This window comes from Astatotilapia calliptera, chromosome 14 (genome assembly GCF_900246225.1).
Source record: "Astatotilapia calliptera chromosome 14, fAstCal1.2, whole genome shotgun sequence".
NCBI lineage: Eukaryota > Metazoa > Chordata > Actinopteri > Cichliformes > Cichlidae > Astatotilapia > Astatotilapia calliptera.
In genome coordinates this window covers 9,247,442-9,259,998 of record NC_039315.1, presented here as the reverse complement: position 1 = coordinate 9,259,998, position 12,557 = coordinate 9,247,442, and the positions used below count along the sequence as shown (strand labels likewise).

At 40.5% G+C, this 12,557-nt stretch overlaps 1 protein-coding gene across 1 annotated transcript; it reads left to right on the top strand.

The window, feature by feature from the left end:
* Positions 1–7,967: 7,967 nt before the first annotated feature.
* On the top strand, positions 7,968–8,945 carry LOC113036530 (olfactory receptor 2AT4-like). The gene has a single exon (XM_026192939.1). It carries the CDS (start codon positions 7,968–7,970, stop codon positions 8,943–8,945), a length of 978 nt encoding a protein of 325 aa, XP_026048724.1.
* Positions 8,946–12,557: the final 3,612 nt, after the last annotated feature.

Here is a 12,557-nt window from a genome sequence, read left to right as displayed (position 1 = left end):
CAAAGGAGCATAGCGCGACAATTTCTGTTCAGCGCCAGACTTGCTTGTAACCTATATCACTAATTATGTTAAGAAAAATGACGCATTAACTACAACAGCAGACTGACCTTTGTGGGAATGCTTGGAGCAGACTAACCTGTGAGCTGGAGTGTTCTGGGACGTTATATTTGATCTTTGAATGGCTGCAATCCAGTCGCCTCTTTGTTACTTCGGAAACATGGCTCGAACAATTTCTCTTCAACGACGTAATCCGAAAACAACCGATCTCTTTACCCGTCGGCTTCCTGTGGCTGTCATGCGACCGGCTATTTCAGTTAATAATGCAACAGCTTCTTGCCATTTTTTGTGTTTCTTTTTATCGCTGTATAACTGATTTCAATTGAAAGCCTGCGTGCGCTAGTACCTCTTGCCACGAGTTCCCAGAATTCTTTGCGGTTTTACCCCTGAGTGACGTCACATTTTCAATCTCTATTGAAAGTCATGGTTGAGGGGGAGGGGCAGCACACTGGGAATGTAGTGGAAGTGCAAAGAGGAGCTGAGGTGGGAGTAGAGCTGGGGCGCTCCCCAGGGGCGCCATGTTATGATGGCAGTAGCTGTAGGTACAACAGTGGGGACAAACATGGGAGAGGGGTTGATGATGAATCAAATGTGCTGAAAAAGGGATTCAGCTTTTTTCTGACTTAGTGTTCCTTACATACGGAGGACTGTGTTCATTATAACTGGAAATGATACTAAGACATCTCTACACTGCACTAATAGCCCCTTTCCACTAGCACCTACTCAGTTTTTAGTCGAGCCGCGTCAAGTAAAGCCGAGTAGCTCATAGTGGGAAAGGGCAATAACTCCCAATCACTGCTCTCACAGCTAGAGATTGACGAGGTACAACACAAATGCTACGGCAAGGAGGAGTCAGGACGCCAGGTCAGGGGGGCGATATCATCATCCCCACCCGAGATTGGGTACATAGCCCCAAGTGCGATAGGAGAAGGATCGTTGAGTGCGAGAGGAACTGACCTGAAAATAGGATCATGGCCAAGCTTGAAACCTGGATCCCCCGTAGCCGGTTACCAAGATTACGTGAAGTTCCCTCAGAAGGTCTGCTAGATGATGTTAATGCAGCACTACGGACAATACCTACAACCACGATTACCAACACTAACAAGCTGATCTACAATACGGCAGCAGTGATCAGTGAGATGCTTGGCTACAAGTTGAACAGCGACAAGGGGCAGTACCCTCCATGATGAAGGAGGCTAGAGGGCAAGATCAAAGTAGCACGGAGGGAGGTTAGCCAACTAACGGAGTTGCAGAAAGGTGCGACAAATAAGGTGCCTAAGAAATACAGCAAGCTGTCCATACCTGAGGCCTTGGAAACTGCCAAGCAAAGACTCACAGCCTTGGCCAGCCGCTTGAGGAGGTACACCAGAGAGATAGAAGGCAGGAGAATAAACCAGCTGTTCTCCACAGAACCAGCAAAGGTGTACTCTGTGGCAAGGGAACAATAAGAGAACAGCACCACCAAGGCTGGAGACGGAGCAATACTGGAAGAGCATATGGGAGAAGGATGCAACCCATAACGGCAATGCTCAGTGGCTAGAGGATCTGAGGGCAGACCACAGCGACCTCCCTGAACAGGGTCCAGTAACCATCACAGTGGCAGATATCCAAGAAAGGGTCTCCAGTATGAAGAGTTGGACAGCACCAGGGCCCGACATGGTTCACGCCTACTGGCTGAAGAAGCTAACTGCACTCCACGAGCGTCTGGCAGCACAAATGAACCAGCTGCTAGTTAACGAGATACACCCGGAATGGCTAACTGAAGGCCGGACGGTCCTGATCCCCAAGGACCCCAAGAAGGGACCGGTCCCCTCCAACTACCGACCAATAACCTGCCTCAGTACTACATGGAAGCTCCTGTCAGGCATCATATCGGCTAAGATGAACAGGCACATGGGTCAATACATGAGCGGGACACAGAAAGGAATTGGCAAGAATACCAGAGGCGCAAAACACCAGCTACTGGTAGACAGAACAATCAGCCGAGACTGCAAGACCAGACTGACCAACCTGTGCACTGCCTGGATTGATTACAAGAAGGCCTATGACTCAATGCCCCACAGCTGGATACTGGAATGCCTAGAATTGTACAAGATCAATGGGACCCTAAGAGCCTTCATCAGGAACTCAATGGGGATGTGGCGTACAACACTAGAGGCCAACTCCAAGCCCATAGCACAAGTCACCATCAAGTGCGGGATCTACCAAGGAGATGCTCTGTCCCCACTGCTGTTCTGCATAGGCCTGAACCCCCTCAGTGAGATCATTAACAAGACTGGCTACGGATACCGACTACGGAACGGAGCAGTTGTCAGCCACCTCCTGTACATGGATGACATCAAGCTGTATGCCAAGAGTGAATGAGACATCGATTCACTGATCCACACTACCAGGCTATACAGCAATGACATTGGAATGTCGTTCGGACTGGAGAAGTGTAGTCGGATGGTAACAAAGAGAGGGAAGGTAGTCAGAACTGAGGGGATTGAACTACCAGAAGGCAACATTGCAGACATAGAGGACAGTTACAAGTACTTGGGGATCCCACAGGCGAATGGGAACCATGAAGAGGCCGCTAGAAAAGCTGCAACCACCAAGTACCTGCAGAGGGTCAGGCAAGTCCTGAGGAGTCAGCTGAATGGTAAGAACAAGATCCGGGCCATCAACACGTACGCCCTGCCCGTGATCAGGTACCCTGCTGGGGTAATAGGCTGGCCAAAGGAGGAGATAGAAGCCACTGACATAAAGACAAGAAAGCTCCTTACCATGCATGGAGGGTTTCACCCCAAGTCCAGCACCCTGAGGCTGTACGCTAAGCGGAAGGAAGGGGGCCGGGGACTGGTGAGTGTCAGCACCACAGTCCAGGATGAGACAAGGAACATCCAAGAATACATTGGGAAGATGGCCCCAACTGACCGAGTGCTCAGTGAATACCTCAGGCAGCAGAAACCCAAGAAAGAGGAGGGAGACGAGGAACCATCATGGAAGGACAGGCCCCTGCACGGTATGTACCACCGGCAGATAGAGGAGGTGGCTGATATCCAGAAATCCTACCAGTGGCTGGACAAAGCTGGACTGAAAGACAGCACAGAGGCACTAATCATGGCAGCACAAGAACAAGCTCTGAGCACAAGATCCATAGAGGCTGGGGTCTATCACACCAGGCAAGACCCCAGGTGCAGGCTGTGTAAAGATGCCCCAGAGACAATCCAGCACATAACAGCAGGGTTCAAGATGCTAGCAGGCAAGGCATACATGGAACGCCATAACCAAGTGGCCGGCATAGTGTACAGGAACATCTGTGCCGAGTATAACCTGGAAGTCCCGAGGTCAAAATGGGAGATGCCCCCAAGGGTGGTGGAGAATGACCGAGCTAAGATCCTGTGGGACTTCCAGATACAGACGGACAAAATGGTGGTGGCTAACCAACCGGACATAGTGGTGGTAGACAAACAGAAGAAGACGGCCGTAGTGATCGATGTAGCGGTTCCGAATGACAGCAATATCAGGAAGAAGGAACACGAGAAGCTGGAGAAATACCAAGGGCTCAGAGAAGAGCTTGAGAGGATGTGGAGGGTGAAGGTAACGGTGGTCCCCGTGGTAATCGGAGCACTAGGTGCGGTGACTCCCAAGATAGGCGAGTGGCTCCAGCAGATCCCGGGAACAACATCGGAGATCTCTGTCCAGAAGAGCGCAGTCCTGGGAACAGCTAAGATACTGCGCAGGACCCTCAAGCTCCCAGGCCTCTGGTAGAGGACCCGAGCTTGAAGGATAAACCGCCCGCAGGGGCGTGCTGGGTGTTTTTTTTTTTTTATATATATATAAAATCACTGACTTTCAGCTTGTTGTGTTTGTGGATATATGACTGACTTTAATTATTAAACATTCGCACATAAATAAGTGACGTCATATTCAGTACTTTTGACAGTTCACTCTTTGGCCGCTCCATCTTATTAGGAAAATTCCACATACATAAATGTCAATTTCAAAACTCAACCCCATCATTTAATTTGTTTTTGATTGAAGTTGAATATTACTTAAACTCTCTTAAATTAACTTCCAATAAAAAAAGGTTTATCATTGATTGAAATTCATTCAGAAATGTTTAACAAATGAGCTGTCACAACTTTCAAGTACAAAGTTGTTATGAAGTCTGTCACATTTCCCCCCTTTTTTTCTTTTTTTCTTTTGTATCCTTTATTTATTTATCCTTCTTATTTCATTGTACTGTATATTGTTACTCTTATTTGCCTTGTATGTCTACTGTACAAACTGAACTGGAATGACTGACTGTTCGCTTTATAATTTCAATAAAGTTTTGAAAAGAAAAAAAACCCCTCTTCGGCCGCTCCCTTCTGCCGTATTTTGCGGCAAAATTATCCACACCCACCGCCGCGCTATGCATTGTGGGATATATGGGACCACGAAGCGTGCACCGGACCACGCTATTTGGGGAAATCGACGGCGCATTTGGAGTATGCATTTGAAGTACACTTCAAATTGGGACAGCTATCGTCGCGTGGCGGTGACGTAACCGCACTTAAAATGCGTACTTCAAGCGTGCAGACCCTGAATTGGGACACAGCCTGTGTCTTCCCCTACTCGGTGTCACATTGTTAACGTCTGTTCTCCCTCTTACCTCCCTGTGTGTTCTGTTTACCTGCATGCCAGTTTAGTTATTTTCCGGTATAGTTAGTTTTCTGTTCAGTCACCACTGCAATAAAGCCGGTTTTTCTTAATTCACTTTCGCTTCCGCGAGTCCTGCATTTTAGGTCCTTCTCCTCTGTCACACTAACCATATGCCTGTCCTTGTTCACTTCATCCATGAACCTGCTTTGAGGCTGTCATCTTTTCCTCCTGCCTAGTAACTCCACCAATGTCCTTTGCTCAATATATTCACTGTACATACTCTGCAGATGTCGACAGTTTAAAATGATTAATGCATTTAATGATTTGTTGATTCTCAACTGTTTGGGACTCAGTGCTTTACAATTCTGATAAGAAGAAAAAAAAGTTACCAGTTAAGAGTTAAAGGTTAACAAAACTGAATAAATAATTTTTTGAATATCATATAGATTTAATTTTTTATTTCTTTTGTCCTAAGGCAGTACACAAAAGGATTTACAACAGATGGCCCAAGGATATTCGCAGTCAGGCCATTTACTTTATCAGACAAAGTAAAAGAATTTGAGAATTAAATATCATATCCACTTATAAACAGCAGCGGATTTTTCACGTGCTCAAAGCAATAGTCACTTTTCTTTGAGCTTCTCCAGTGGTCAGTCAAAAACACACTGGCTCTTTCTTTTTTATACATGAGCATAAAAGGCAATACAAGGCAAAACAAAGCTGAAAACTATCCCAAAGAGACCTTAAAGGGATAGACTGTAGAAACAAAAACAGGTACAAATTGAGGCTACAATTTTGCAGGCCTGACTACTTATCATTACCAGTTCTACCTGTTGAAGTTCAGAATCTGACTGCTGGGCTGTGGTCAGCATGCACTCAACTTTAACTTCACTGTTGGTTTTTGGCTAGCTTTATGTTAGCATGCCGTCTGTGCAGCCAAAGTTGTGTTAGCAGCCAAAGAACCAAAGAACCTTTGCAGCAATACATAATGACATGATTGTAACTCTAATGTATTTGTTTAATGTAGTACAGTAACATCTAAAATTACTGCATTACTGAAAAATATAATGTGATTACAGTAACATGTAATACCTTGCCATCATAAATGGCACATTTTATTTATATAGCAGCAAATCACAACAGCACATCACTTTCAAAAGTCGATCACTGTTATCTAGTCCACTCTAATGATATTATATATCACTGATATGATACTTTTAGTAAGAAAACTTTCTTTAGGTTTCTCATTTTTTAGGTTATGTGAATGCTATAGGTGTAATATACAATTAACTGTTGTTGTGTTCAGCTGCTGGTTAACAATCAAAAAAGTTTTGTCTTTGGGGCAAAGAAACATGTTGCCTCAGTCTACAGATACTCAGAAGCAACAACACAAATGAGCTACACAAGGGAGCTAATTACCATCTTATGGCAACAGTGGTCTCATGTGTGTAATTAAAGTGTGTGTCTTCTATATTTGTCTTTGCTCCTCACCGTATTCTATTCTCAAAACACTCTTATGCAATGTTGTTTTCACCTGAACAGCCGTGGTTATTTTTAAGTTTAGCATTTGAAAGTATCTAAGAACTATAAACATTAGCTCACCTTTTAGTTAAGTTCAACAGAAAAGTTGAAATATGAATGCTGTAAAGTGCCAAAAACAAATGAACCGAGACCACACACACACACACACACACACACACACACACACATATATATAGAAAAAAGAAAAAATTGGCTTTCTTACCCTTTTTCAAGTCAAAAAAAATATTAAAGCACAAAATATTAAACAGCAGGTTTCTTAAAGACCATTTTTACTGAGAGGTGTTGCTGTTTTTCAGCTTTATTTAAAAAAATTTGAAACAGTGTTAGGGCAAAAAACCTCATCATTTTTGTTGCGGGGCCTACTCATCTTCTAAGCAATTACAATAAATTTTAATCGTATTAAATGAAAGAACACAAGAAGACACATTATTGTGTGTTTCGCGCCCCTTACGCGGGCTTACAATTTTGTGCATGTTATGTGCTTATGACCTTGGGCCTTATGTTGTGAAGCAATCTAAGATGTGTGATTAGAGAGCATCATTAAACACAAAGGGGTTTCAGCACTTCTACCACAGTATCAATTTAGGTGCACATTGGGGTTTCATTAAGGTGCAGTTGTTTACTCCTGTGGGATTTATAATCCATTAGCTTCAGAGCTAATAAGCGGTAGGGTAAAGTTTTCCTCCTTAGACTGTCTGTGTCTTTTTTTTTCCTATTATAAATCACAACAAGTAATATGACCATTGCACTTTGTTACTTATCCTTACCCGTTTTGCTCAAGTAGCGAGTTGAGCATAATCAGCCGTTGTACAGTTGATTTTAAGTTCAATTCAATTCCATTTGAATTATATAATACTAAATTACAACTGACCCCCCTGGCACCCTATACTGTAAGGTAAAGACCCTACAATAATAGTCAGAAAACCCATCTCTTTCTGAAAAATAAAGACTGTTCCATGGGCAAAAGAATCAATAAAAAACCCACAAACTTTAAGATGTCATAAAATAAGATTTTAACTTTTAATTTTCCAAAATGCAGGACAAGTTCATGAATCTCTAGTTTGACAAACTGGGGCCTCACTGGTCCTCAGCAAGGATCTTTAAAAAACAAAGAAGGTGCTTTAACTTAAATCCAGCTCAAACAAAAACTGCACTTTATATAATATGATCGAGTCATACAATCTTCAGCAAATACACAACTATTCTTTTTCCTAATCTTCTGACTTATTGTTGAAGATCTTTTTTGTTTCCTAGAAAAAAAAATCATTAATCTGGGTCTGATTGACTGTATATTGAGCACTGACTGATCCACAGAGAATATAACAATGGCCTATAGCACACCTTCATCACAAAAACATACTGCGAGAAGTTTTTTAAAAAGAGAACCAGCGGGCAACTCAGCAGATTATGCTGCCACGGTGTATGAGAAAGGTAAGTTTAAAGTGAGCGAAAGGAAGTCTGAGTCATTATTATGTTATGTTATGTGTTATTCATCCCATAAAAAAGATTATGTCATGTATGTTATGCAGTCAGGAACATGTTTAGTTGTAACATAAATTCCCAGACCTAAAGGAAAAACAAATGAGAACTAAAACTTACTAAAATATTCTTAACAATATGCACAAAGTACCAAAAATTACTTTAAAGCACAATGATTTCAAGGTATTATAAATTTAAATGTTATCATTTATCTTAACATTGTGGGTTTTCCAGTGTTCTCAGGAAATTTCTGCTCTGTCATGCCTGAGAGAAATCATAGCAGTGTGACTGAGTTCATCCTTACTGGATTCGCTGGCCTTCATCAAGAATACTATGGTCTTGTCTCAGCTGTATTGTTTTTTGTATATTTGGTAACTCTGATAGCAAATGCTACAGTTATTTTTTTATTTGCAACCAACCGCAGCCTCCATAAGCCAATGTATTATATCATTTTAAATCTGAGTGTATGTGATATTCTCTTTAGCACAACCACTTTACCTAAGATCATAAGCAGATATTGGTTTCGATCAGGAAGCATTTCATTTACTGCCTGTTTTATCCAAATGTACTTTGTTCACTATCTTGGTTCAGTCAATTCGTTTATTCTCTTTCAGATGGCTTTAGATAGATATTTGGCTATTTGCTATCCTTTCAGATATTCACTTGTTCTTACAAAATCTAATATTTTAATTCTCAGTATTACTGCCTGGATTATTTCCAAGGCATTCCCTCTAATGATGGTTATTAGAGCATATCCTCTTCCTTACTGTGCCTCAAATATAATCACTCACTGTTTCTGTGACCATATTGGTATAACAGTCCTGGCGTGCACTGACAGGACCCCTTATGCCACTCCTGCCTTTACAGCAGCAATGGTTACACTACTGGGGCCTCTGGCATTTATCATTTTCTCATACTGCTCTATTCTTATAGCAGTGTATAAGATAGCAAATGTGCAAGGCCGCCTGAAATCATTGTCCACTTGTAGTACTCAGCTGATTATAATCTCCCTTTATTTTTTACCCAGATGTTTTGTATATTTAGCCAGTGTGGTTGGCATTACATTTAGTGCTGATGTGCGAATAGTGATCATCATGCTGTACAGCCTTGCCCCACCAATGATCAATCCACTCATATACTGCTTAAGAGCAAAAGACATGAGAGAAAGCTTGTTGAAGCAATTTTGCAAAAGAATTGTTCCACGAAAAGCTCAGGTTGCAGCTATTAGTAACTCATAAGTTAACATATCTTTTAAACAGGCCTTAATGTAAATCATTCTAAAGGGAAGGCAAATAGATTGTCTTCTTGTACTGCATTTATGAAAGAAACCTTTGCTGGATTTATGTAAAAAAAAAAAATTCATGTAGTTGATGTTCAGTGGTGTCTGTTGCAGGACACAGAGGAACAAAAACTAAAAAAATATTTGTAAGCACTTCCTGGAATGTGACAGAATATGTTTATTGCTTCTATTGACCCCGTTTTTCTACTGATAAAACAAACCAGGCTTTGAACTTCTCACGTGCTTTTTTTCATGTGTGTATGCCCTCACCAAATTTAAAATTCTTCTTACCTACTCTTTGTTATTAAAATCGAGTAGTTTTTTATGTCCATTTTTTTTTTATTTAAAGTTATACTAAGTAATTTCTTAAGGTTATCTAATATAAAAAAATAATAGTTTCCTGTTAAATATACTTTAATTAATGTGTAATTACACCACCCAATTATTCATTTGGAAATATAGAGGAGCAGGTGCTGGTTTGTGGAAGTTTCCCCACCATCTTGAATACAGTGGCCAAGACATTCTACCTAATAACATTTTTATGTATGTTGCTAGAGACCAGGCACATACGCAGTACTCTTTGTAAGTTTTTAAAAGTTGTAACTTTTAATTTTAGGATACCAAATATGTTTTTCAAACTATATGTGATCACTTCATATGCATCTTTCTCATAATGCCTTTCACCATGCGCTCTCTCCTGCCTTATTTCCACTTCATCCACTTTCTCCTCACTTTAAGCTTCATCTTCTGAACTAAAGTCTGGACTCTAACACAAAAAATGGCCATAAACATGCTTATTTATCCTCCATATTCCCAATCGCAATTATTTATTGTCATCAGATTACACACGCGACTCTCCAGTTTCCTGACAGCTGAAAATGGCTGACTAAACAACAAGAACAGCTTAGCTGCGAGTGTACTAAATTCACATTTTTCCCTCTGATAAGCAGTTTGACTGTATTCTCACATCACATGAGAGTTTATTCACTAAGTTTCCAAGTGCAACAATGTTTGATCGACTTCAAAGGAAGCTTCACTAATGCTGGCTAACAGCAGATAACAGCAACAAAAACAGCATTGCGCACTGACAGCCTCCTTCAGAGTAAATCAGTAAGGACACTAACAGCGGTAAACAGAATGATGAAAGACATCTATCAAATATCTATACTGTTTCACAAGTTTAAAATGTTTTCTGACTGCCCTTGTAACAAGGTATCCATTTGTTTTTTCCTGTTTTTGCTTCATTCTGTGGCTTTAATTTTTGTTGAGTTTTTTTTTTTTTTGTTAAGAAGAAAATCTTTTCACTGTAACTGTGGAATGAATTAATTCTGCTGGCTGTAAAAAAATATGCAGTTAATAAATTATTTTTTTTTAAAAACATGATTTTAACCTATTTATTATTGAATTTAAAGGACAACATTTAGAATAGTGTTATATTTAAATTATAGCACCAGTGAAAATTCACATTAAAAAAAAGCTAAAATTGCTGTTCAATGGGGGGAAAAGCAAACAACATTTTTGTGTGTCTCCATGTTGGACGAGCATGTGAGTATTTGTATGTGTGTGCATGAGGCTGGAAATGCATGCTTGTGACATAATTTCCTAGGGGTTAATAAAGTATTCTGATTCTGATTGTATATGTCTATGTGTCAGGTCAGGTCTTACACTCTCACTCTCTCAGAACATCTTAGGCTCCCTCAGGTGTGATGGCCTATTTCCCCCCACCACACTCACTGCGAGTTGCTGGTGCCAACACACACCGCTGCATTGGTGGTTCTCTGTGTCTCTGGGTGGGTGTTTGGCTGTTTAGTGGCTCACTCCTGGTGGCTGCTTGGTGGGGCCTGGCTCTATTGGGCCCCTGCTGGGGGTCTCTGGGCCCGGTACACAGTCTGCTAGCCAGATTGCCTGTGGAGCCCGCAGGCTCGCCGCTGAGGCCTCCTGTGGCTTCTGCACCATGGCCCCTGGGTGATCCCTGTCAAGGGCTCTCCTTAACACTTTTCTAGGTGGGTGCTGTGATTGCTCTTGTACTCTAGGGGGGCTATGGATGTCTGGGGCCTGGGTCTCCTCCATGCCTGCTTTATGAAATGGGGTCAAGGCTGTGGCTCCCCAAACCTACTATTAGATACTTAAATGGAGAAATCTTATGAGCACAAGCTCACACACACAGGTGCACACAAGCGTACAAGTTTTCACACATGTGTACAAACAGGTACTTACAAATGCACACTATATTAGTTTACTGCTGCCTCGAAACATGGCGTGTATCATTAATACTGTGTCAAGTTGACCAGTATAGTAAAAGCCGTAATGGTGCAGTTGGGAAAATAAATCTGTTGATCATTTTTTCTGACCTTCAAACAACTGTTCTGATTGCTACACTGCCAAACAGTACAGGCAATAAATCACATGTTTTGTAAGGCAACAAGTTAGCAAAAAAAAAAAAAAAAACCTGCACCAGGGCAAACCTCCACATGCCCCACTCCTGCTAAACAGGTGAAAATAGAATTATGAGCAACAGGACTTAGTGCCACTAAGTCTTTGATTTTATTTATTTTCTGCTGTGTTTTACTTGCATCTATTTGAAAGAGTGAGTGTAAAAACAAAAAATGTTATTTTATATGCTGGAATATGCAGAAAATAGGTTTAAATGTTAAACAAATTTCTTCAAGTCAAAGACTGTTGCATATAACTTTTGCTTGATGCAATGTGCATAAAGTTAAAAGATTAAAACTAATAAAACAAGTTTTAAAAAGAGACTTTTTCATTTGATTACATTTTATATGATAGATTATGCAGAATAAGTAGAAAGGTCTGGGCTAAAAGTTCTATTGCTTTATTACGTAATCAGGTTTTGTATCATATTTTTAAAATGTAATTAAGTAGCTAAGAACTTTTGAAAATAAGTGATCAGTAAAGTGATGGGGTACTTTTTTGGAGGAGTAATCAGCAATTAGTTACTGATTACTTTTTTCAACTAACTTGACCAACACTGTAAACAAACGCTGTGCTTTCAAAGCAAGAAATATCATTTTCTAACAACAACAAAAACAATCCTAGATGGCTTTCAGCTTATTTACGACTAAATTTAGTAGTAGTAAAGGACTTTTTCCTAAAAAATACCATTAATGATGCTCTCATGGACTGACTGAATATTGAGCACTGACTGATCCACAGAGAATAGAAAAATGGCCAATAGCACACCTTCATCACAAGGCCATATAGTGCAAGAAGTCTTTTTAAGCAGAGAACCAGGAGACAAGTCAGCAGAGTCTACCCCAAGGCTGTATGAGAAAGGTATATATAAACTGAGCTAATTAAAGTCTAAATCATTACTATGTTAATTTATATTGTTAAAATTTAACACAAAAAAGCTTTGGTTGTATACAAACATTCATGGATCGAAATCCTTTGTTAAAAGAAATAAGTAATCAAAAAGGATTAAAAACAATAATTTATAATCTTAGCAATATAAATGCATTAAATGGTACAATAGGGTTAACAGTACAGTGAAAAGAATCTAAATGAATTGGTTTGATGCTGTACTTTATTGTGAGTTTGAATGTCATCATGT

Excerpts from the sequence above, each read along its gene's own strand:
- LOC113036530 (XM_026192939.1), top strand. The coding sequence starts at position 7,968 with ATGCCTGAGAGAAATCATAGCAGTGTGACTGAGTTCATCCTTACTGGA.